This window comes from Oncorhynchus nerka, linkage group LG21 (assembly GCF_034236695.1).
Source record: "Oncorhynchus nerka isolate Pitt River linkage group LG21, Oner_Uvic_2.0, whole genome shotgun sequence".
Taxonomy (NCBI): Eukaryota; Metazoa; Chordata; class Actinopteri; order Salmoniformes; family Salmonidae; genus Oncorhynchus; species Oncorhynchus nerka.
The window spans coordinates 15978888-16006484 of record NC_088416.1 but is presented as its reverse complement, the minus strand read 5'-3'; the positions used below and the strand labels follow the sequence as shown (position 1 = coordinate 16006484).

The window sequence follows — 27597 nt, the reverse complement described above, 5'->3', positions numbered from 1 at the left end:
GCCCATTGATTCGAAGGCTTCAAGGCATATTGCGGCCAATCCCTTGGTGTGAATTTGAATCTCGATTTGAACCCCCCCAAAAAAAAAATATATACAGTATGTTTTACTTTCCTGAATCATTTTTAATGGTAAAGAGAACAAAGGAATGATGGGGTTGTCTGTCTGTCTCTGGGGGTTTTGGAACTGGCTGCAAAGCTTCCACTGCTCACTAACCTCCTTTCTCTGTAATTTTTTCTGTACACACATTTTTGTAATAATGACAATTGCAACAATACTGAATGAACAATGAACACTTTTATTTTAACTTAATATAATACATATCGGCTTTTGGATGGGTGTTCTTAAGGTGATTCCACAGGGTGGTATTTTTTTTATTTAAACTTTGCTGACCCCATGCTTACATCGTTATCACAAATAAGACACCTTGCATTCCCTGGTGCCAATTCCGTGTAATAGTCCCACACTGGTGCTCTGCTTTTCTCTGCCATCTGTAAAACACAAACACACACACACACACACACACACACACACACAGCTCTGAAGTGACAATGACACTGAAGAGTCTGCTTTGGAGACAAATACTCTCAACTGTTTGAATAATAAAAATAGAGTTTCAGTTACCTGTGATGAATGTTGAAAACAAAAACTCTCATTTCTATATGCAGGAAATCCTATTTTAATAATTGACATGGTAAGAATTGACTACCAAAGTGCGAGTCATAATTCCCATGACACCTTCTAGCAAAATCTGAAAAGCGGTTCCTTCATTCATTTATTCCATAGGATATTTTTAGATTAAATTAAAATAAGGTCTGTGTTTCGTGTAGACTTACACCACCTTGCCAATTTTATAACTGTGTAGATATCCATAGGACAAGGTAACTCTGATCAATATTGGCTAAATATAAGCGAAGATCTTTTTTTTTTGTAGAGTGGATTTATGAAAATATTTTGACAAACGTTACCTTATCCTAGTGAGATTTACACGGGTATCAAAACGCCGAGGCGGTTTAAGCCTGAACGAAACACAGACCTTATTTGAAGTAGATCAAGACATTCTCTATGAAAGACATGAACGGTAAAATAACGAAGGAACCCCTTTCAAGTTCAGTCGCAAATTATTACAGGAATTATAACGCGTCGACTATTTCTCTCTAAACCATATACCTTTGACTATTACGAGCCTGCTGCTGCCTACCACCCCTCAGTCAGACTGCTCTATCAAATATCAAATCATAGACTTAACTATAATAAACACACAGAAATACGAGCCTTAGGTCAAATCCGGAAACTATCACCTCAAAAACAAAACGTTTATTCCGTTCCGTATTTTATCTAACGGCTGGCATCCATGAGTCTAAATATCCCGGTTACATTGCACAACCTTCAATGTTATGTCATAATAGAGCGAGGCGGCCCAAACTGTTGCATATACCAAATCAAATCAAATCAAATTTTATTTGTCACATACACATGGTTAGCAGATGTTAATGCGAGTGTAGTGAAATGCTTGTGCTTCTAGTTCCGATAATGCAGTAATAACCAACAAGTAATCTGACTAACAATTCCAAAACTACTGTCTTATACACAGTGTAAGGGGATAAAGAATATGTACATAAAGATATATGAATGAGTGATGGTACAGAGCAGCGTAGGCAAGATACAGTAGATGGTATCGAGTACAGTATATACATATGAGATGAGTATGTAAACAAAGTGGCATAGTTAAAGTGGCTAGTGATGCATGTATTACATAAGGATGCAGTAGATGATATAGAGTACAGTATATACGTATGCATATGAGATGAATAATGTAGGGTAACATTATATAAGGTAGCATTGTTTAAAGTGGCTAGTGATATATTTTACATCATTCCCCATCAATTCCCATTACCCTGACTTTGCGTGCAATGAACGCAAGAGAAGTGACACAATTTCACCTGGTTAATATTGCCTGCTAACCTGGATTTCTTTTAGCTAAATATGCAGGTTTAAAAAAAATATACTTGTGTATTGATTTTAAGAAAGGCATCTGTGTTTATGGTCAAGTACACATTGGTGCAACGACAGTCGATGGATTGTTTTTTATAAGATAAGTTTAATGCTAGCTAGCAACTTACCCTGGCTTACTGCATTCGCATAACAGGCGGGCTCCTCGTGAGGCAGGTGGTTAGAGCGTTGGTCTAGTTAACTGTGAGGTTGCAAGATTGGATCCCCCGAGCTGACAAGGTTCTGCCTCGTTCCTAGGCCATTATTGAAAATAAGAATATGTTCTTAATTGACTTGCCTAGTCAAATAAAGATTAAGTAAAAGGTGTAAAATATATATATAAATAAAACAATCGGCAAAATCGGCGCCCAAAAATACCGATTTCCGATAGTTATGAAAACTTGAAATTGGCCATTCCGATTAATCGGTCGACCTCTACACCTCATCATACTTTAAAGTGGAGGTCTATCTGCCTTTCCTAATCTTTACCCAGTTTTCCCGAAGGACATCGCCACTTGCGCTTGTTCCCGTGGTTAATGAAGTGTGACGATACAGGGACTGCATGAGCATTTCCAAAATGTCACTGAATAACTGAATTTGAACTGTAGTACTGCAAACAATAGCTTAATCACATAGGAAAATAGCTCAAGTACAATGTCCAGATCACACACAAATCTATAGTTCAGTGTAACAGTATGTCAAATGGGTTTGAGCCATACAGACAGACATTTACATTTACATTTACATTTAAGTCATTTAGCAGACGCTCTTATCCAGAGCGACTTACAAATTGGTGCGTTCACCTTAAGACATCCAGTGGAACAGCCACTTTACAATAGTGCATCTAAATCTTTTAAGGGGGTGAGAAGGATTACTTTATCCTATCCTAGGTATTCCTGAAAGAGGTGGGGTTTCAGGTGTCTCCGGAAGGTGGTGATTGACTCCGCTGTCCTGGCGTCGTGAGGGAGTTTGTTCCACCATTGGGGGGCCAGAGCAGCGAACAGTTTTGACTGGGCTGCGCGGGAACTGTACTTCCTCAGTGGTAGGGAGGCGAGCAGGCCAGAGGTGGATGAACGCAGTGCCCTTGTTTGGGTGTAGGGCCTGATCAGAGCCTGGAGGTACTGAGGTGCCGTTCCCCTCACAGCTCCGTAGGCAAGCACCATGGTCTTAACAAGACATAACAAGTACAAACCTCTGCAGCCAGCAATGAGTTAGGCCTGGCTAATTTCTAGATGCCACACACCATTAATCTCAAACTCTCCCAAATCACAGAATCCAATACCCAGTACTTGACATCCACTTCACTGTACCCCAGTCGGGGTAGATAGTGTCCGTTCTATAGATTTCAACCAAAACAACACTACTCTGCCTCCCAGCCAAATGTTGCTCCCATGTCACTACCCTAACATTTGCACTGTTCCCTCATTTGATTACCGTTATGTTTGGGTGAGTGGTCAGCTCTGTGTGCCCCGCTGGTTCATGGAACCAACTGTAGCGCACATCGGTTCTGTCATTAACCAGCAGTGGTGAGACTGTAGCCTACATTCAGGCTGACGTTTGATGGACGGTGTCGCCATGTTCATTTGTGACCACGTTTGTATGTTTAAAAAAAAAAAAAAAAGTATTATAAATCCCCCCCTTTTAGATGGTCTTATTTTAAAGACCATCTAGGGACTGACTGATGCTTGAACACAATGTTCATGCAATTTATCTGACTCTTGGTAATTACTATGTGTTTATTGCAGTTTATTACAGTTTATTGCAACGCTTAATAGAGTGCTATGTGCTTTTTTTTAAAATGTATTTTTAATTTGAGACATATTACAACACGAACTTTGACATATTGAAGAATCAAGCATCCGATGCAGTGCACCATCATACTTTAGCTTGTCCTAACTTCCAGAATCAGTCAGACCCTACTGCAGCATCAGTCGGGCCTTTGATGGCCAATAGGAAGTATACATACTGATATGTAAAGCAGCATGAACTTGTACTTCTAAACCATATCCACTTAATTCGGCTTTGTAGATCAGACAACTGACTCAAGCCTCAGAACCAAAGTTGTCTTTTGCCGAGGCAGGAACCTTTCAGAAAATTCCTGACGAGTACTGAAGGGGGAAGAAAGTATGTCACACGCTGTTTTCATCTCACGCTTTCATGATCTGTTTGCTCTCAAGCAGTCGGACATTAAGGCCATGCATTTAATGAGGGCTCTTTTCTCACTTTGAACTCCTCCTCATTTTATTAGGGTGTTTTTAATAATGGAGCAGGGAGTCATTGGCATCGGTTGCTGCGTCTTGGGCCCCCTCAGTGTTCCGGGTCCAATCATAGCACGGCTGCCTCTGTAGTGAATAACTTTTACACCTTGATGTTATGACTGCTCAACGCTCGTTTTAAACAGCCGTCTGTTAGAGGTGTTTCTACACTGATTAGTGTGCAATGGTCTGTCTGGCTCTTGCTAAGAGTGTTGATTTATAAACTAGTCAGTAAAGGTCCATGGTGTTTGAATGGGTGTGGCACTTTCAAAAGTATCCTATAACAAATTTTAAAAACCCATGATGTTACTTTATTCTAGTTATCATACTCTTTATTTATTCAAACATTTTTACACTAAGGTAACCTTAAAGTTCAAATGAGCATCCAATCAGAACCATTCAACATTCAATACAATGAGGCAAAAGAGACAGATGAAAGGATAAGTCCTGTGTTTATCCTCAAAGGGTAGGGGGACTATTCGGCCTGGTCAAAGTTTTGGGGCCTATCTAAAGATTGTGCACTGCTTTTGACCCGGGACTATGTAGGGAATAGGGTGCCATTTGGGACATATTCAGACTGGTATTTTCCAACATGGTATTAATATACCCCCTGGTGTTAAATCTGTTGATTTTTACTATAGGAAATGGTGAATTATGGATATTCAAATCTGGTACGGATATACATTTGTCCTTGTTCACAAATATTGTAGCCTGTTTTGAAATAAATCCTCTGAATAATGCAACTACCTTAACATAAACATACTCCCTCCACTCTTTTTAATAAGGGCAATTCCACAGTAATGTTGTCATTTCTAATTAGTAACACTTTCAAATGCATACAGTACTTATCAGGAAGGTTGAAATGTTGGTCACATGTTCACGCGGTTAATCACATTCCAAGATGACTAACCAAATACTGGTTAATGTTGGCAGTTTTATACTGTTTTCCGAAATCCTGCCCTCCACAACTAACATTTTAATGACTCCACAGTCCAGAGGCTGTGTGATAAACAGTTTACTTTGAGAGTGATAGGATGATTCGTATCATATGACATTGTTACTCTTCTGTAAGACCTAGGAGGCATTACTTGTTTTTGCATAGGCTGTGTGGCATGTTACATTAATACAGATCAGATAACTGCGATAAATCTTTCAAATTCAACAAGGTTGTGGGCCATTTACAGCCATGTAGCTTGCAGCACCAAGAGACATGAAATAATTCATTCTAAATTATTGCAAATGAGCCTTTGAACTTGAAAAGGCCTTTAATCTTTCAGCCACACCATTCCCAATGTGTTAAAAGCTGCCAAAAACCCCATCACCGCAATACATGTATTTTGTTCTAATATTGGTACATGGACATTGTTTGTAGGCCCTCTGTCCGATTGATTAAACCGAAATAGCTATGACAATTGATGTTCGTTGTGTTTAGGCCTTTGTACAAATTGTTGAAATGCAATTTTAGTTCTGTTTTTATTTTTGATGTTATAATTGAGTGAAATTAACCATGTTATGTTTCTCACTTTTTAAGATCTGAATCCACAAAGGATCACCATGTGTCGGTCATTGGCTTGATGTGGACCAGGAAAGGATCTTCACCTTCTATGCTGCACTGTCCTTCAGAGACCCAAGTAGATCTGTCAAGCTAATCATTTTCTATGGATTATGGACCTGGCGAAGTGAAACCCCAGATTTGGGTTTTTGCCTAGTACTACCCGATCGCAGTTTCCAGAGCAAATGGCTTGTATTGGAAACCAGTCATGAAATTTGGGACTGTAAGGTACCTGCGCCTAGCCTCTGGACTGAGGACGTAGCAAATCTTGCTGGAGTAGCTGGTGAACCAAAGGCTCCAATCATTTGATGCAGTCGGATAACCTGTTCAACAAGAAACTCCAAGCGTTAAAGGGGCCCATGGGACCTCCAAATGCCAACGTGCAAGGAACGCCAGCCATGCCCAAGATGGGTGTCCGGGCGAGGGTGTCGGACTGGCCCCAGCGAAAGGACGGCTGGGAGTCACAACCTCCACCACGCTATGACAGCCTGGTGCCGAACTTCCAGAAGGGACCGTCAAATCTTAGCACAGAGGTCATCCTCCAAAAGAACCAGGAGTTACTCAGTGCCGAGTTCCCAGAGACCAAGTATCCGCTGTGTGACCTCCTGAGCCACTCCCCCACGAAGGGCTTCCCTGGGATCAAGAGGAGCAACAGCGAGGTCACCATTAGTGACATCGGCGCCGAAGACTTGGATCACACCACCATCAACCCCAACACTGGGGCCACCTTGCGCCGTGAGTATGGCAGCACGTCCTCTCTCGACAAGCAGAGTCTGTCCGGCGCCAGCGAAGGCTTTGTGGGAACCCTGAGGGGCTACCACATGGAGGACCGCTCGGACCAACCCCGCGTGCCTCCTCCACAGAGTTTCCCGGAGCTGCTGCGTCTCAACACCACCCTGTCACCCAGCCTACAGACGGCCGCCCAGATCGCGCGAGGTGACATTGTCTGCATCCCGGGCTACGACTACGTGGACAGCTCCCTGCTCTACAGCCGTGAGCGGGAGAAGTCCTTCATCCAACGCATGAAGGCGGAGAAGGCCGACACCTCCATCTTCCGGCGGCTGCGGAATGTGAAGAGCGAGGGCGAGTACCTGGACCAGGAGTACGGAGGGCGCTTCGGAAGGCCCCTGAGCTTCCAGAAGTGCTTTGCCCACTACGATGTGCAGAGCGTCCTCTTCAACATCAGCGAGGCGGTGGCCAACCGCGCTGACCTGGGTCGCAGGAAGAACACTACCACTGGGGCATCGGCTGCCTCTCAGTGCCAGGCGCCGGCTTCTGGGCTGGGAGAAAGCGCCACACCCATCTGTGAGTCACCCGTAGGCAGCTGCGAGGACCTGGGCCACAAGGCCAGCATGGACGCAGATGAAGGGGATGGTAAGAGCAATACCCTGGTGCTCAGCTGTCCGTACTTCCGTAACGAGACTGGTGGCGAGGGTGAGAGGAAGGTGGCCCTGAGCAAAGCCAGCAGCGCCAGCTATGGGAGCGGAGACTATGCTGCTAACTATGGGGGTGGAGGACAAGGCTACTCTGTGGAATCATCGCTCAGCACCCGGTGCACCAACGCAGGGGTGTCGGTGCTCGAGGTGCCAAGGGAGAGCCAGGCTTTCCACAGGGACATGTACAAGCGCTACATAATCGAACACATTGACCAAGGGGCTTACTACTACCACAAGTACTTTTACAATAAAGGTAAGAGAGGCATTGATTACCTCCTAATACTAAATTGTTTCCTTACTATAATGTACTGTAGCAACTTAAAGAAAGAGCCAGATGGGGCTTTTCAGTTTTTCAAGTTAATTTACGATGTGCTTTGCAGTGTTTACAAATGCACAATGTTTGCAGACACGCCATAGAGTCTGGCCATGTGTAGCTAAATGTTGCTGAACATCTATGACCTGCTCATTGAATGAGGAAAGAATTGCAGGTACATGTAAAAATCTGCAATTTTCCACTCTGCTTTTTGGATGGCATAAGTGTAGCTTGTTTGTTGACCATAACTTCTGGGCACTTAAAGGCACTTAAATGTCGCTTATATGTCAGTGATTGACATTGCCTGAGATGACTATAGTCACTGTTGAGTCACCGCAGTGCAGTACTTTTTCCCTCTACATTTGTCAGTATACATAGGTTGAAAATAAATTCCTATTAGCCATATGAATATCCACATCAAACCCAAGATGTTGGTAATAGCTTTTTTCAGACATTTTACAGACTTGAGCTAAACTTGAAGATGGGCGATTCCACCCCAGCTTAGTTGGAAAATATTTTTGGGTGTTTTTGTTCTGGCAATTCTCACAAACTTCATTGGGAGGAAGAATGTTTGACATGCATTTTACATTTGTATCGCAATCATGAAAAAATCATGATGAAAGTGGCCATTTTAGGCCTATTTTAGACCTTTATATGCCTCCTGTAAGACCTTATGATCTGTGATCCGTACATGATACAGACAACATCTTGGTGTCAACATACTCCTCATAACCATGTTTCCATCCACACTTTTTATGCGAGTAAAGTCATACCTTGTAAAAATCATGACAGCAATAATGGAAACAGGAAGTTTCATTATTATTTTAGAAAGGCAGACGGATAAATTGTTGGTTCGACATGGTGGGATCTTTGATAACAAGGCCTGATTGGTCGCGTGCTGCAGAGATGGTTGTCCTTCTGGAAGGTTCTCCCACCTTCACAGAGGATCTCTGTCAGAGTGACCATCGGGTTCTTGGTCACCTCCCTGACCAAGGCCCTTCTCCCCTGATTGCTCAGTTTGGCCAGCTCTAGGAAGAGTCTTGGTTAAGAATGATGGAGGCCACTGTGTTCTTGGGGATCTTCAATGCAGCAGAAATGTTTTGATACCCTTTCCTGGATCTGTGCTTCAACTCTACGGCCAATTCCTACAAACTCATGGCTTGTTTTTTGCTCTGACATGCACTGTCAACTGTGGGACCTTAAATAGACAGGTGTGTGCCTTTCCTAAATTATGTCCAATCAGTTGAATTTACCACATGTGTACTCCAATCAAGTTGTAGAAACTTCTCAAGGATGATCAATGGAAACAGGATGCACCTGAGCTCAATTTCTAGTCTTGTAGCAAAGGGTTTGAATACTTGTGTAAATAATGTATTTCTGTTTTTATTTTTAATACATTTGTCAAAACTTTCTACAAACCTGTTTTCAATTATGTCCTTATGGGGTATTGTGTGTAGATTTGTATTTTATTTTGCTTTCCTTTCACTAGGCAAGTCAGTTAATTCTTATTTTCAATGACGGCCTAGGAACAGTGGGTTAACTGCCGTGTTCAGGGGCAGAACGACAGATTTTCACCTTGTCAGCTCGGGAATTCGATCTTGCAACCTTTCGGTTACTAGTCCAACGCTCTAACCACTAGGCTACCTGCCGCCCCGTTTTTTTATTTAATCAATTTTAGAGTAAGGCTGTAACAAAATGTGGGAAAAGTCAAGGGGTCTGAATATTTTTCAAATGTGCTGTATATTTTATAAATAATATAGACCATTGAAGCTCTTTTGGGATTTTTGTTGTTGTGGGAAAACAAACTATATACACTGCTCACATTGAAAGTCACTGAGCTCTTCATTATACTGCCAACGCTCGTCTATGGAGATTGCATGGCTGTGTGTTTGATTTTTACTCGTGTCAGCTATGGGTCTGGCTGAAATGGTTGAATCCACTAATTTGAAGATGTGTCCACATACTTTTGGTTATATATATATATATATATATATATATATATATATATATATATATATATAGGTAGTGTACTTGACTAAATGACTAAAACCACATCGCAACTGTGTAGACATGTTAATAGGCCTACATTTATACAGTTTCTTGACTTTGTCCAGCTTGCTAATAATCACATAAGTTAAAGCTAGACAGTCAGGGAGTACATTTTGACAGAGGAAATTGAACACATTTCCAGTGCGGCCTGCCGGACCTCGTTGAAATCCGAATGTGGCCCCCGGGGCAAAATTAATTTGACACCCCTTTTCCTCACCTTTTATTTACCTTTTCAACACTTTCTACTTTCCACTTATGTTTATTGTTATGCACTTGATTTTAGGGATGAATTTAATGAAACCCGTACTGAAGTTAATGGAACTACAAAGACTGTTTTTCCTACAGTGTAGGTTTTGGGCAGTGCTGGTTTCAGTCCGTGCAGGTTTTATTGAGATGAGCCTGTAGTTACATGTCTTTTCGAACCCTGCAAGGTCATATGCCTACATGTCAATTCATCAGTAAAGGGAGCATTACTACATGAATTGTATCTGTCTACTCATTGATTTATTGATACACTAGGTTAAGGCATATCTCTTTATGGGTTAGCAATGTCAGTGGGTCCATGTATTTGGTGAATTTGATCTACTTTTCTGGCTTTGCTAGTGTTATAATCTATGATGTGTTGGCACTATTCATGGAGTTTAAGGAATGCAAAGGAACATCCATCAAAAGGCAAATCATGTTAAGTTGAACTGTGTTTGTTGCAAATCTTTTTATTTTATTTTATTTTTTATATTTGACCTGAGTGCCAAAGCCACATTTTTATTTTATGTGAATGAAATAAAGATTTCTTATGTTATCATAATCCAAACCACAGCTAACATTTGTGTTGTACCGTCGTTTACCATTTACCCTCAGATCACCAGAACTACTTTGGCACGGATGAGAACTTGGGCCCCGTGGCGGTCAGTATCCGCCGGGAAAAGCTGGATGAGGGAAAGGAGGGAGCACAGTACAACTACCGGGTAACCTTCCGGACTAGCGAGGTAAATAATTGAAAAGGGTAGATGTAATTTAAGGCTGAGGGTGTCCTAAAATGTATGATGTACACAGGTTCTTACTGTGGACTCTCACATTGCTGACTATGCTGAAGTCGTAGAATATTGTCATACCTTCATACATAATGAATAATCAATTAAATATATCACAACAAATGGTGTGAAATAGGAAATACCTCTAAATTGAATTCAAACTTAACCAAGTAGTTCCACAGAACCCCCAAGTTCAACTCTAGATAATCACAAAATAACCAAAAGGTACATCTGTTCTGAAACTATACACAGTCAACTAGATGAGCAGACTTTTTGTATGATCAAAACCAATGGGACATTAGACAAGTTAATGGAAGTTAAACTCTTAAAGGGAAAGTTTGATCCCACGATATGTTAGTTCTCCCATGAGACACTGTAAGCGGGGAGTTCGCAGTTGCACTTCTTATGACACGCTAATGCTAAAAGCTAATCTATTTAGTTTGACTAAAAGCTAATTCCCTAACTTAAACGTCTCTCTCCCAGTTCACTGGGTTAACTGCATGCAGCGGGAAATTGAAGCTGTTTGGGGAGGCACTCTCTTTTCATCACAAGTATCCTAGTTTACTACTCCATATATCACTCACGTTTCTTATGTAGTATTACAGTAATTTGTCTTTTACGTTTTCTTCCTGATGTAGTTAAAAAAAAAATATTATTCATAATTTGTAAGCACCCCCCCCAAAACGGAATACTTCTTTAATAACATCATAGCTACATTACTAAAGATAGTCAAACATTTAAATGATTCCCACTCATCCCAGTGCATCAATACACTCTAGGGGGTTAAACTTGGCAAATAATGAAACAGTTATTCATAATCTATACTTACTTATAATTTGCAACTTTATTCATGAGGTTATAAATTGTTACTCGTAATTCGACTCAACCGTCAGGGCTAGACACTCAGCTAACCTCCAGCCTCTCTCTCTGTCCTCCCCAGCTCACCACTCTCCGAGGGGCCATCCTGGAAGACGCCGTGCCCTCCACCGCTAAGCATGGTATGGCCAGGGGCCTACCGCTGAAGGAGGTGCTGGAGTATGTGGTCCCAGAGCTGAACATCCAGTGTCTCAGGCTGGCCACCAGCTCGCCCAAGGTCCCTGAGCAGCTCCTCAAGCTGGACCAACAGGGGGTGAGTGACCATAGACATACAGTCGATTATGAAAGTCTCCGCACCTCTTGCACAGTCTTCATTTTGCTGGCTTAAATGATGTAAAAAGGTAATAAAACTACTCCATATTTTCAAAGTGTGTGTCAGTCCACCATTCAAAAGTTTGGGTCACTTAGAAATTTCCTGGTTTTTGAAAGACGATCCCTTTTTTTCTTCTTTTTTTTTCCCCCATTTAAAATAACATCAAATTGATCAGTTCTACAGTGATATGTAGCCCAAATGGCTCGGCCGTTAACAATGTAGACATTGTTAATGTTGTAAATGACTATTGTAGCTGGAAGCTGCTCATATTATTTTATGGAATATCTACGTAGGCGTACAGAGGCCCATTATCAGCAACCATCACTTTTGTGTTCCAATGGCAGGTTGTGTTAGCTAAGCCAAGTTTATAATTTTAAAAGGCTAATTGATCATTAGAAAACCCTTTTGCAATTATGTTTATTTTTTATTTTACCCCAATTTCGTGGTATCCAACCCAACCAAGCCGCACTGCTTCTTAACACAGTGCGCATCCAACCCGGAAGCCACCCGCACCAATGTGTCGGAGGAAACACTGTGCACCTGGCAACCTTGGTTAGCGCACACTGCGCCCGGCCCGCCACAGGAGACGCTGGTGCGCGATGAGACAAGGATATCCCTACCGGCCAACTCCTCCCTAACCCGGACGACGCTAGGCCAATTGTGCGTCGCCCCACGGACCTCTCGGTCGCGGCCGGTTACGACAGAGCCTGGGCGCGAACCCAGAGTCTCTGGTGGCACAGCTGGCGCTGCAAAAAGGGAGGCCTTTTGCAATTATGTTAGCACAGCTGAAATCTGTTGTTCTGATTAAAGAAGTAATAAAACTGGCCTTCTTTAGACTAGTTGAGTTTCTGGAGCGTCAGCATTTGTGGGTTCGATTACAGGCTCAAAATGGCCAGAAACAATTAACTTTATTCTGAAACTCATCATGCAGAAAAAATGAAAAGATGCTAGAGGAGTGCTTGATGGAGGCAAAGTGGGAGATTTGTACAGCGTGAAAGGGATCTTTAAGAAGGAAGGCTATCACTCCATTTTGCAACTCCATGCCATACCCTGTGGACAGCGCTTAATTGGAGCAAATTTCCTCCTACAACAGGACAATGACCCAACGCACAGCTCCAAACTATGCAATAAATATTTAGGGAAGAAGTAGTCAGCTGGTATTCTGTCTATAATGGAGTGGCCAGCACAGTCACCAGATCTCAACCTTATTGAGCTGTTGTGGGAGCAGCTTGACCGTATGGTACGTAAGAAGTGCCCATCAAGCCAATCCAACTTGTGGGAGGTGCTTCAGGAAGCATGGGGTGAAATTTCTTCAGATTACCTCAACAAATTGACAACTACAATGTCTAAGGTCTGCAAGGCTGTAATTGCTGAAAATTAAGGATTCTTTGGCGAAAGAAAAGTTTGAAGGACACTATTATTTAAATAAAAATCATTATTTATACCTTTGTCAGCGTCTTGACTATATTTCCTGTTCATTTTGCAAATCATTTCATGTATGTTTTCATGGAAAACAAGGACATTTCTAAGTGACCCCAAACTTTTGAACGGTAGTGTAAATGACTACGGTATTTGAATTGGAAATGAGTGCACAATATGACACATCCTAATACAATCTACGTCACTGTTGTCATAAGTAAGTATTTCCGCTTATAACAAGGGATTACACTGCAGATTTTGATTGCTTCACTCAACTCTGGACAGGGGGAAAACAATAAGCGGTATTGCCGTGTAACTGGGAATCTGGGTAACCAGAGACGTGCATCGAGACAGATCGATTCCTAAAGCATGTAACAGCAGGGGGAGAAATGGCATCAGTGTGCAATAAGAGTATTGATGATATCACGTTTCATACAAGCCTCTTTCATTTGGGGAAAGTGGCGGGTGGTTTGTAAATCTATCGGAGAGCGAGGAGGGGGGGAATCTTGACCTCTGTCAATATCTAGCGGTCACATCTCTTATTCCTCAATTCGATTTAAGTTGAATTACATGTTCCTTAATTCAATTAAGTTTAATTACATTACCTTTCATTGATGTGATATTCATAATATCATAATAAGCTTTCACCGGTTATATCTACTGTAAGTAGGACTGGAATGCTATTATTGTTTTAGCTACTCATTAAGCAACCATGGAGATATAGTGAAGACATCAATCAATGGCAATCTAAAATCGCTTTACAAGCAGTACTTCCCCCATCCCCCTCAAGTGTGAATAATTTACTAAGGCGGCACAGCTTCCGTTCCCCTTATCCAAAACGATATGGCCTCGGCTCCTACTGAATTTTTACAGTGTTGCCACGACAACTGCCGCAGCGGCACCAGGATGCGAGCCCCTTTATTTCCTTTATTTCCTGTGTTAGGAGAGATGAGAAGAGACCAGCCAAGCAAATTGAGACTTTTCTAGATTTTAATAAATGTTTCTTTTGAACACTCGTCTCGTCGTGTTGCCTAGCTGTGAGCAGTGGGCACCCCCACTGTCTTTTGTTTCACAAGGGTCTACTGATCCCTGGTCTTGCACATACGCACTACACACCCCAAGCCTCCCCCACACACCCCCAAAAAATGTTTCATCCTATAGCATTTCTAAGATTATTAAATGATTCAGGACCAACAATTAGGTGTGGTCTGAGGGCCACTCACACTCTAATGACTTCTTCTTTTTTGTGTGTGTCTGCTCCACAGTGCACTTAGCACTAGCTATCAAAATGAACAATCTCAGCACCGGGTGTCAGGTAATAGGTATTGAGAGCAGGAGATAAAATCCACTGGGCTGGTAAAACTCTTGAAAAAGCCCTTCCTCCCTGAGTGCTTACATGGGCGTTTCAGTCTAATTTGACACCATAGACCGGCGCCGGTAATCGTCTCTGACACTACAGAGTATTTCAATCAAGAGTGCAGATAAGGAGGAACGCATTGTTGAAAACTGTATGGCCCATCTCATCTCCCATTTTGGGCTGAAATAACGTGTCTTATGAAAAATAGCACCTGCTATAATTTGGTCATGAGCCCAAACATTTTTAGAAATGTTTCACAAGCGTTATGCCATAGATATATTATTGTATAATAAACAGAAAATAGGTGTCTCTTTAACCCACCCCGATATTACAAGGTTCTTCCACCCATTAGCATGGAATTAACAGATTTTGGGCAGATCCTATTGTTCTTTGTGGTTCCAGTTGAGCTTCCAGCACAAGGTGGGCATCATGTACTGCCAGGCGGGCCAGAGCACCGAAGAGGAGATGTACAACAATGAGAGTGCCAGCCCTTCCCTGGAGGAGTTCTTGGATCTGCTGGGCCAGAGGGTCAGGCTGAAGGGCTTCACCAAGTACCGGGCCCAGCTGGACAACAAAAGTAAGTTCACGGCACAACACACACATCATTTGTTTGTTTTATTCACATTTGATTTATCATATGGTTGATAAATGTGCAATAAGTTAGAGGATCAGGGCCCAGCTGGACACATACTGTACATCATCTTGTACAGACCAACTGAAAAGAAGAATAATGCAGTTTTGAATGACATATCTTTTTATAGGAGCAAACTTGGAAGTTAGTCCTTTTCTCTGTATTAAATAAATGTGGTAGATTGCAAAAGAACTACAACTGCGCTTCCAGTTGAAGCTCGCATCCGCTACAAGACCATGGTGCTTGCCTACGGAGCTGTGAGGGGAACGGCACCTCAGTACCTCCAGGCTCTGATCAGGCCCTACACCCAAACAAGGGCACTGCGTTCATCCACCTCTGGCCTGCTCGCCTCCCTACCACTGAGGAAGTACAGTTCCCGCGCAGCCCAGTCAAAACTGTTCGCTGCTCTGGCCCCCAATGGTGGAACAAACTCCCTCACGACGCCAGGACAGCGGAGTCAATCACCACCTTCCGGAGACACCTGAAACCCCACCTCTTTCAGGAATACCTAGGATAGGATAAAGTAATCCTTCTCACCCCCCCCCCCCTTAAAAGATTTAGATGCACTATTGTAAAGTGGCTGTTCCACTGGATGTCTTAAGGTGAACACACCAATTTGTAAGTCGCTCTGGATAAGAGCGTCTGCTAAATGACTTAAATGTAAATGTACAAAAAAAGTCTCTCTGTACACTGAAAAAGGAGTTACATGGCCAGGATATTTAAAACAGTGCAAACAAAATAATACTTAAAAAAAATATATATACACACAAGTGCCTTGGAGAGTTTTGCTAATGCAGCGAAGGACTACCTTCCATGTTTGTTCCTATCAGTCAATACTGTTTCCAAAGAGAACTGTTCCGCCACACCCAAACCCACACAGCTCCTATCCTTTGTTTCTCCTTTGCTTTGAAAGTGTAGAGTATGTGAAACAAGTTCTCATTGAACATGAAAACCAAGCCACTGTATATGGAGATATGACTAAAGTCTATGGAGGTACTGTATGAGTTTGGCCAACTTCAGAGCTGTTGTTGCCTTCTGCTTGATGCTGGCAACACCAGGACTGATTGGTACTGACTCCCGTATGTGTATATAAAATCATAAACGTCCTCTCACTGTCAACTGCGTTTTATTTTCAGCAAACTTAACATGTGTAAATATTTGTATGAACATAACAAGATTCAACAACTGAGACATAAACTGAACAATTTCCACAGACGTGACGAACAGAAATGGAATGTGTCCCTGAACAAAGGGGGGTCAAAATCAAAAGTAACAGTCAGTATCTGGTGTGACCACCAGCTGCATTAAGTGCATCTCCTCCTCATGGGCTGCACCACATTTCCCAGTTCTTGCTGTGAGATGTTACCCCAATCTTCCACCAAGGCACCTGCAAGTTCCCGGACATTTCTGGGGGGAATGACCCCAGCCCTCACCCTCCGATCCAACAGATCCCAGACGTGCTCAATGGGATTGAGATCCGGGCTCTTCCCTGGCCAACACTGACATTCCGATCTTGCAGAAAATCATGCACAGAACGAGCAGTATGGCTGGTGGCATTGTCATGCTGGAGGGTCATGTCAGGATGAGCCTGCAGGAAGGGTACCACATGAGGGAGGAGGATGTCTTCCCTGTAACGCACAGCGTTGAGATTGCCTGCAATGACAACAAGCTCAGTCCGATGATGCTGTGACACACCGCCCCAGACCATGACAGACCCTCCACCTCCAAATCGATCCCGCTCCAGAGTACAGGCCTCGGTGTAACACTCATTCCTTCGACGATAAACGTGACTCCGAAAAATCACCCCTGATGAGTCAAAAACGCGACTCGTCAGTGGAGAGCTCTTTTTGCCAGTCCTGTCAGGTCCAGCGATGGTGGGTTTGTGCCCATAGGTGACGCTGTTGCCGGTGATGTCAGGTGAGGACCTGCCTTACAACAGGCCTACAAGCCCTCAGTCCAGCCTCTCTCTGCCTTTTGCGGACAGTCTGAGCACTGATGGAGAGAGTGTGCGTTCCTGGTGTAACTCGGGCAGTTGTTGTTGCCATCCTGTACCTGTCCCACGGGTGTGATGTTTGGATGTACCGATCCTGTGCAGGTGTTGTTACACGTGATCTGCCACTGCGAGGACGATGAGCTGTCCGTCCTGCTACAGCGCTGTCTTAGGCGTCTCACAGTACGGACGTTGCAATTTATTGCCCTGGCCACATCTACAGTCCTCATGCCCCCTTGCAGCATGCCTAAGGCACGTTCACGCAGATGAACAGGGACCCTGGGCATCTTTCTTTTGGTGTTTTTTTCAGAGTCAGTAGAAAGGCCTCTTTAGTGGTCCAAGTTTTCATAACTGTGACCTTAATTGCCTACCGTCTGTAAGCTGTTAGTGTCTTAATGACCGTTCCACAGGTGCATGTTCATGAATTGTTTATGGCCATTGAACAAGCGGGGGAAACCGTGTTTAAACCCTTTACAATGAAGATCTGTGACGTTATTTGGATTCTTATGAATTATCTTTGAAAGACAGGGTCCTGAAAAATTGATGTTTCTTTTCTTGCTGAGTTATATATATATATATATATATATACATATATTAGAGCAATAATTGTCGTTCTGGAGGTCCCTGCCTTTAGCCTCTTCAAAGTGGGCGCGAATACCGATTTTAGCCTTTTCATGCTAGCTAGCCGGGTCCCATTTTCGCCAACTTCTTTCCAGATAACGGCAAAAATCGGGTCCAAACAAAGAATAGTTGGTTCAAGAGCCGTAAGCTCTTGTTCAGTGGGGTTATTTAGCATATATATATCCATGGTTCAAATTCAGGCTGTATCACATCTGGCCGTGTTTGGGAGTCCCATAGGGCGGCGCACAATTGGTCCAGCGTTGTCCGGGTTTGGCAGGGCTAGGCCATCATTTTAAATAAGAATTTGTTCTTAACTGACTTTCCTAGTTAAATAAAGGTTATACACACACACTGACCAAAAAGTTATTTTGTTGGCATTTACGTATGTCGCCATTACCAGTAAAACATGATCAAAACCTATTTCTTTCGCATACTTCCTGTGCTGTTTCGTGGTTCGTTTGTTCAGTCGTTTCATTTTCAGCCAGGATTTCTATGGAACACTGTTTGGATCTTTGCGTGTCAAAAAATATACTATTTGACGTGTCAAATAAGCTTTTTGACCAATTAGGACCTGACTATGACTGCACGTCACATAATAATTTAACGCGTTCATACATTTTTTTAACGTATATATTATACACATTGATTAGACTGCCACTCGTATTTCATATGTCACAACGATTCATCGATACGTATGCTATGATGCTGGTAAAGTTATATCGCGCACCTACAGTGCTGGACATAAAAAAAAGCTAGTTAGCTCATGGATGTAAACATGAAAAAACATAGCAAAATGACATCTGTTTCAGTAGCTATATAGTTAGCTAGCTAAATATATAACTAGGTGTCACCATCTAAAATAACCCCAATTTATAAGACAGATCTTATGTGAAGCTAGCCACAATAAGGATTAGCCACAATAAGGAATAGCCACGAGTGGACTTTACGGTTAACCTTCAAAATAAAAGTTTTTGCATCATTCTACTATTTGTATTCATTTGCATCACTGTCAATTACATTATTTTATTTTGAAGGCAACCTGCAAATTCTACTATTGTGCCTAATCCTTAACTTCACAACACACTAGCCAGATGAAGTTAGCTGGCTGCTTATAACATTAGCTTTGAGCAACAAGGTTAAGAAGCTGGCTAGCTATTTCTTTTGAAATTGAACTTCAGTTCATGAATAGACGAATACAGAATGAATACAGAGTTCAGTGTGTCAAATCGGAGGGCATGTTGTCCGGACATCTGGCAGTCTCTATGAAGGTGCCACAGGGTTAAATTCTCGGGCCGACTCTTTTCTCTGTATGATTTCGCTCTTGCTGCGGGCGATTCCCTGATCCACCTCTACGCAGACGACACCATTCTGTATACTTTTGGCCTTTCCTTGGACACTGTGCTAACAAACCTCCAAACGAGCTTCAATGCCACACAACACTCCTTCCGTGGCCTCCAAATGCTATTAAACGCTAGAAAAACCAAATGCATGCTTTTCAACCATTCGCTGCCCGCACCCGCCCGCCCGACTAGCATCACGATCCTGGACGGTTCTGACCTAGAATATGTGGACAACTATAAATACCTAGGTGTCTGGCTAGACTGTAAACTCTCCTTCCAGACTCATATTAAACATCTCCAATCTAAAATCAAATCTTAGAATCGGCTTTCTATTTCGCAACAAAGCCTCCTTCACTCATGCCGCCAAACTTACCCTAGTAAAACTGACTATCCTACCGATCCTTGACTTCGGCGATGTCATCTACAAAATAGCTTCCAACACTCTACTCAGCAAACTGGATGCAGTCTATCACAGTGCCATCCGTTTTGTTACCAAATCACCTTATACCACCCACCACTGCGTCCTGTATGCTCTAGTCGGCTGGCCCTCGCTACATATTCGTCGCCAGACCCACTGGCTCCAGGTCATCTCTAAGTCTATGCTAGGTAAAGCTCCTCCTTATCATCTCAGTTCACTGGTCATGATAACAACACCCACCCGTAGCACACGTTCCAGCAGGTATATCTCACTGATCATCCCCAAAGCCAACACCTAATTTGGCTGCCTTTACTTCCAGTTCTCTGCTGCCAGTGACTGGAACGAATTGCAAAAATCACTGAAGTTGGAGACTTTTTTATTTTCCTCACCAACTTCAAATATCAACTATCTGAGCATCTAACCGATCGCTGAAGCTGTACATAGTCCATCTGTAAATAGCCCACCCAATCTACCTACCTCATCCCCATACTGTTTTTATTTAATTTACTTTTCTGCTCTTTTGCACACCAGTATCTCTACTTGCACATCAACATCTGCTCATTTATCACTCCAGTGTTAATCTGCTAAATTGTAATTATTTGCTCCTATGGCCTATTTATTGCCTACCTCCTCATGCCTTTTGCGCACACTGTATATAGACTTTATTTTTTCTACTGTGTCATTGACTTGTTTATTGTGTTATTGGCTTGTTATTGTTTACTACATGTGTAACTCTGTTGTTGTCTGTGTCACACTGCTTTGCTTTATCTTGGCCAGGTCGCATTTGCACATGAGAACTTGTTCTCAACTAGCCTACCTGGTTAAATAAAGGTGAAATAAAAAATAAAAAGGCAATGACTTGAAAAACTACAAACCTCAGATTTCCCACTTCCTGGTTGGATTTTTTCTCAGGTTTTTACCTGCCATTTGAGTTCTGTTATACTCACAGACATCATTCAAACAGTTTTAGAAACTTCAGTGTTTTCTGTCCAAATCTACTAATTATATGCATATTATAGCTTTTGGGCCTGAGTAGCAGGCAGTTTACTCTGGGCACCTTATTATCCAAGCTACTCAAATACTGCCCCCAGTCCCAAAGAAGTTAACAAGAAAATTGTGGAGTGGTTGAAAGACACGTTTTAATGACTCCAACCTAAGTGTATGTAAACTTCAACTGTATATGAGATCTTAAAACATATCTTTTTAGCTTTGCTTTTCCTTCGGGTGCTTTTTAGTCATTCAGTTTTTGTCACTCTTTTTTTATTCTTATGTTTGTTGTGTAGTAAATATTTCAGCTTTTATTTTCCTTCTTTTTCTTTCTTTTTTTTTCTTCCTGTGAAGCACATTTAGTTGCATTCCATGTCTGAAATGAGCTGTATAAATAAAGCTTGATTTGACTTGGTTTCTGTGAATAAACCCGGGTGGGTCTTTTCTATCTAAACCATAGCAACACTCTATATACATTTATTGTCATGTGTACCCTGTTGGTTTTGTTTGCTTTGCTGTTCTAAGCAGTATCTTGCGTAATGCTCTTGGGGAAATCATTCAGATCACTGTTTTTGGATTATTCTGGAGATTATTCTGAAATTCAGTTACAGCAATCAAGATTTTATGCCATCTTAAAGCTGTGTCCGTCTGTCAATCCTGATTCCTAGACATAACACGCAATCTGCCCAGCATTCATATAAAGCCACCTATACAGGAACCAGGGCCAGTGTCGTTTCTGAGGTCTAGGGAAAGAGAACGGGCCATTTAGAAATACCCAGAAATAGACTGGCCATAGGGCATTTCAGGCAAATGCAAGATAGGTGGTCAGCCCAGTGGTCCTGTGTACATTTGTTTTAAAAAAATCATTTGCGCTGTATTATCGTTATTTGACTAATAATGGGGGGCCTCACGAAAACAATTGGGCCGTCCCTGGCAATACCACAGGATTACTGTTGCAGAATGCAATGATCTTATTGCAGATCATTTTTCCCGGAGACTGCAGTATTACATTATTTTCAATTCTATTGTTTAGAGCTGCTCTGACCCAAATTCTTTGTTTGGGTGTTACAGCGGATTCCACTGGAACACATTCTCTCTACACTACTTACAAAGACTATGAGCTGATGTTCCACGTGTCCACACTGCTCCCCTACACCCCCAACAACAGACAACAGGTGAGTGGACCCTGGAAGTCTATGGGTATCTGCTAGCAATGCTACCTATAACTTCCTTCATACTGGACACGGATGAGTAACATTTTTATCCACAAGTTCATCTGACTCTGGGACAGTAGCTAAAAGGCCTCATTGCCAACATCCCAAAGTATCCCTTTTAAAGCAGCTCTAGTCAATCTGTGTCCACACACAGTGGGCCCCCCCAACATTTGTGTAAGTAATCTGAGAGATCGGTCTTGGCAAATGTCACTGCCACAGGTATTTGAATATTGTTGTAACTGCCCTTAAAGCCAGATTTTGGAGTGCCACTTCAAAAGAGCAATTTAACACCTTATTGATAATTAACACAAGGATCTCGTAGGTCAGTTTTTGAAACATTAAGGGCTGAATTTAAACTTGAAATGTGCACATAACCAGTGGTGGAAAAAGTACCCAATTGTCATACTTGAGTAAAAGTAAAGATAACTTAGTATGGGATGACCATTTTCCTGTCCTGCTAAGCATTCAAATTATAACGAGTACTTTTGGGTGTCAAGGAAAATGTATGGGGTAAATAGTACATTATTTTCTGTTGGAATGAAGTAAAGTAAAAGTTACTTAAGTAGTACTTCAAAGTATTTTTTACTTAAGTACTTTACACCACTGCACATAACCATCTTGAGTTCATTTCCGCGACTCTGCGACAATCTAATTGGCATTAAAAAAAAATTCCCATCAAAGTCCGTCTAAGATAGTTGTATCTATTTTATTACATGGGTTTAACTGGCAACCCGGTACCAGTTACAAAATGTTATTAAAGTATATATGGAAATAGTTTAGTGCCCAAATAATGGGGTAAATATGTGCAAAAATAATAAAATAGTTTCCTGATCTTATATCACTCAGATATAGGACAGACACTTCAAAACAAACTTAGTAAAAAAAAGGATCTAAAAAGGATCTGTTTTTACATGTATGATTATGTTATCAATGTGTTTCTATCGGCTAAATTCAGTAAGCCCAAATTCAATGTTTCATCAAATATTGTTTGAATATTTTGGGGGGATACCTAAAGGGGTTCTAAAATTCTAAATCAAATGGCTAAATGATCCTTGATATGACCATCTTAAAACAATTCCATATGTTAGCTTAGTAACCCCCAGAAACTCAAGTCAAGCTCACAGTTTTTAAGCTGCTGTGTGAAGAATATTTTTTTAAATCACTTGTTAGTGAAGTTAACTCTAAATGCAACCCTTTTTTTTAATCGTCATTATAGTGATCATTATCATGAACATTTCTTATAGTTTCTACCCCTTTACTACAACAGGTAGCTTGCCATGTTGATCCTTTAGTCACAATCTGCTCTCCAATATTAGAAATTGGCACTCATCATTTCAGAGTTGCGCATAATTCCCCCCAGTCAGTGACATGTTAATTGGAAATGATATTTCTGGAGATGTTGCCACGACAACAATTTCGCATGCACTCCTCAATTCAATTCCCCACTCTGCTTGGTGTCTGTGAATATGCCTGGGTGGGTCTTTCTATCGAGACCATAGCAACACGCCCTGTAAATGAATTGTCACGTGCACCATGTTGGTTCTATTTGCTTTGCAGTTGTAAGCAGTATCTTACATAAAGCTCTTGGGAACAGCATTCGGATCACAGTTTTTTTTAAATATTAATGGACTATTCTGCAAGTCTGAAATTAAATTACATTAATAAAGATTTTTAGGCCATCTTAAAGCTGTGGCCATTTGGCAATCCTGATTCCTGGACATATGCCGCAATCTGCCCAGCGTTCATAGAAAGCCACCTATACAGGAACGAGGGCCAGTGTCTTTCTGAGCTTTCCGAAATCAGAACGGGCCAAGTGTCTTGGGCTTCGCATGTGTCTTGGGCCTTGATTATTAGGATTTGAAGTTTCATTCCCCCCCTGGGATCCCATTTGATTTCTGAGATTAGCCGTAAGCCCCCACAAGTTCGGCAGAGGCTCTGCCACTACTTGAGCCCCTTTATCCAGCCAATTCCACCCCTCATCCCGTTTGTTTACCACCTACACCAAGGGACTTAACAGATTATTGCCTCCTGGTGAGGAGGCTATCGCCCTGTTAGAAACCCCTGGACCCTAGCCACTGCCTTTAGCACTTCTGTTGATTGGCAAGGATATGAGAGGTATAAGCAATATGCCAGTACTATAGCTCCCACAGGCCCTCTGATAGACTCCAAATAAACATGTTTTACTGTCCTCCATATCCTTTCCTTGACCACTTAACAGCTTGACTTGTGTTCTAGAGTGGGATAGATTTCCATCAATTAGGTCTTCATCAGCGTTTGAGACCTTGTCCTAGTCTCTCATGTACTGTAAGGGCATTTATTTTTCTGAATTCTAATGTGCTTTTTCTTTTCCATTTCCTTTTCTTGCCATTTAGCTACTGAGGAAGAGGCACATTGGAAATGACATCGTCACCGTCATCTTCCAGGAACCTGGTGCTCTTCCCTTCACTCCCAAAAACATTCGCTCACACTTCCAGCACGTGTTCATCATTGTCAGAGTTCACAACCCTTGCACAGAAAATGTTTGCTACAGGTGAGCAAAGCATACCGCTGATACTTCTAAAATACATGGTGTGAGAGATGTGTAAAGCTGGTTTCAATTAACTTGCATTGATTCAAGCATTCAGGTACCTCAGGGCCCAATTTCAATAAGGCTGCAATCCAATCATTTTAATAAGTACCTCTATTAATGATTGTTGAATCAAGTGTCAACTCCCTCCATCGCTAACGTTCAGTCCTTGGACAATAAAGTAGACAAGCTTAGGGCTATGATCTCTTTCCAGAGAGACATCAGGGACTGTATAACATAGTCTTTTTTTACAGAATCATGACTCTGCGGATATATTGTCCATTCAGCCAGCAGGGTTCTCTGTCCATCGTACAGTCAAAAAAAAAGAATGTTTCATGATTAACAACTGTGTGATTGTGGTAACGTTCTCCCAATTTGGAATACCTCACCATCAAATGCCGACCGCATTACCCCCCAAAATACATTTATTCGGTCATCGTCATTGCCGTATATATTCCCCACCAAGCCGACACTGCTACGGCTCTCAAGGAACTACACTTTTCTATGTACAAACTGGAAACCGCTTATCCTGAGGCCGCATTTATTGTAACTCGGGACTTTAATAAAGGAAATCTGAGGAAAAGGCTACCGAAATCCAATCAACACATCTCCTGTGCTACATGCGCAACACGGACTGTGGATCATTGCTACTCTCCCTTTTGAGGCGGGCTACAAGGCCAACCCCCATCCCTCCCTTCGGCAAATTGGACCACACCTCTGTTCTGCTCCTGCCCACCTATAGGCAAAATGGGTACAGGAAGCTCCCGTGGTATGGACTGCTCAATGTTGGTCTGACCAATCGAAATCTATGCTTCAAGATTGTTTTGATCGCGCGGACCTGGAAATATTCCGGGTCGCCGCCTTAGAATAGTAGTATTGATGTACACACTGACTGGGTTCATAAGGAAGTGCATAGAGGATGTTGTCCCACTGTGACGATTAGAACTCATCTAAACCAAAAACCGTGAATTGAAAAGATTGCGGCATTCGCGCAAAACTAAAAGTGTGAAACATCGCATTTAACCATGGCAAGGTGACTGGGAATGTGGACCTGTACAAGCAGGCCAGCTATGACCTCAGTAACGCAATCAAGAGGCAAAACAACATTACACAGTGGAGTTGTATTAAACTGCTCCAACATGAGATATATGTGGCAGGGACTCCAGAAAATCACGGCTTACGAAAGGAAAGCCAGCCACGTTGTGGACACCTACACCTCGCTCCTGGACGAGCTTAACACTTTCACCCGCTTTGAGGAAAACAACATAAAGCCGTTGACATACCTACCGACGCTCACCAAGACTCTGTCCTCCGTGGCTGACGTAAGTAAGTAATTGAAGCGTGTTAACCCCTGCAAGGCTGCCAGGGCCACATCCTCAAAGCAGACCAGCTGGCTGAAGTGTTTACAGACATATTTTATCTCCATATCCCAGTCTGTTGTCCCCACTTGCATCAACATGTCCACCATTATTCCTGTACCCAATAAAGCAAAGGTAATTGAACTAAATGTCTATCACCCCATAGCACTCACTTCTGTTATCATGATGTGCTTTGAGAGACTAGTTAAGGATCGGGGCGGCAGGGTAGCCTAGTGGTTAGAGCGTTGGACTAGTAACCGGAAGGTTGCGAGTTCAAACCCCCAAGCTGACAAGGTACAAATCTGTCGTTCTGCCCCTGAACAGGCAGTTAACCCACTGTTCCCAGGCCGTCATTGAAAATAAGAATTTGTTCTTAACTGACTTGCCTGGTAAAATAAAAATAAAAAATCTTATCACCTCTACCTTACCTAGCACCCAAAAGTTTGGACACACCTACTCATTCCAGGGTTTTTCTTTATTTTTACTATTTTCTACTTTGTAAAATAGTAGTGAAGACATCAAAACTATGAAATAACACATATGGAATCATATAGTAACTAAACAAGTGTTAAACAAATCTAAATATTTTATATTTGAGATTCTTCAAAGTAGCCAACCTTTGTGCAAAGCTGTCATCAATCTTGGCATTCTCTCAACCAGCTTCATAAGGTAGTCACCTAGAATGCATTTAAATTAACAGGTGTGCCTTGTTAAAAGTTAATTTGTGGAATTTCTTTCCTTCTTAATGTGTTTGAGCCAATCAGTTGTGTTGTCACAAGGTAGGGGTGGTTTTACAGAAGATAGCCCTATTTGGTAAAATACCAAGTGCATATTATGGCAAGAACAGCTAAAATAAGCAAAGAGAAACGACAGTCCATTACTTTAAGACATGAAGGTCAGTCAACATGGAACATTTCAAGAACTTTGAATGTTTCTTCAAGTGCAGTCGCAAAACCATCAAGCGCTATGATGAAAGAGGCTCAGTCTGGTCTGAACCCTTCCCTGTGTAACTCGGTCCTGGAATTCCTGACGGGCCGACCCCAAGTGGTAAGGTTAGGCAGAGTGGCAGAGGTGTTGTTGGTCTTCAACACTGGTCTTCACAGCGGTGTGTGCTCAGCCCCTTCTGTGCTCCCTGTTTACTCTTGACAGTGTGGCCACTCATTTCTCCAACTCAATCATTAGGTTTGCTGACGATTGTAGGCCTGATAACCAACAACGATGAGACGGCCTACAGTGAGAAGGTGAGGGAACTGGGTGGAGTGGTGTCAGGAAAATAATCTCAACGTCTTCAAAATGAAGGAGCTGATTGTGGACTACAGGAGACAGCAGAGAGAGCACTCCCCCATCCACATCGACGGCCGCAGTGGAAGTGAAAAGTACACGTTCCTCAGCGTACACATCACAGAGAGCCTGAAATGGTCCCTTCACACCGAGAGCGTGGTGAAGAAGAAGCAACAGTGCCTCTTCAACTTCAGGAGGCTGAAGAAATTCAGCTTGGTCCCTGAAGGCATCCGCATGCTTCCCAGACGAAACAGTTCAGAAGGGATTATGCGAACACACTCATTTGCCGACTTAGGCCGAACTGAAACATGCAGGACGCCTTTAGACCCTCACAAACTTCTACAGATTCACCATTGTGAGCATCCTGTCGGGCTGTATCACCGCATGGTACGGCAATTGCACCGCCCGCAACTGCAGGGCTCTCCAGAGGGTGGTGCGGTCAGCCCAACACGTCACCGGGAGTACACTGTCTGCCCTCCGGGACATCTACAGCACCCAGTGTCACGGGAATGCCAATAAGATCATTAAGGACCTCAGCCACCCGAGCCACAGCCTGTTCACGCCGCTACCATCTTGAAGGCAGAGACCGTACAGGTGCATC

The 27597-nt window shown here is 42.4% G+C and overlaps 1 protein-coding gene across 6 annotated transcripts in view; it reads left to right on the top strand.

The window, feature by feature from the left end:
• The first annotated feature begins 5781 nt into the window (after positions 1-5781).
• The window catches only part of LOC115103959 (signal-induced proliferation-associated 1-like protein 2), a 63789-nt gene continuing 41973 nt past the window's right edge, over positions 5782-27597 (top strand). For 4 of the 6 annotated variants that reach the window (XM_065006376.1, XM_065006375.1, XM_065006374.1 and 1 more), the window contains exons 1-6: positions 5996-7485; positions 10453-10580; positions 11566-11754; positions 14993-15167; positions 21649-21752; positions 24164-24321. In XM_065006376.1, coding sequence (XP_064862448.1) covers positions 6105-7485; positions 10453-10580; positions 11566-11754; positions 14993-15167; positions 21649-21752; positions 24164-24321 — 2135 coding nt within the window. In that variant the 5' untranslated portion in view covers positions 5996-6104. Of the gene's footprint in view, positions 7486-10452; positions 10581-11565; positions 11755-14992; positions 15168-21648; positions 21753-24163; positions 24322-27597 lie in introns of all 6 variants that reach the window. The other 2 variants (XM_065006377.1, XM_029625028.2) reach the window with 1 other exon arrangement.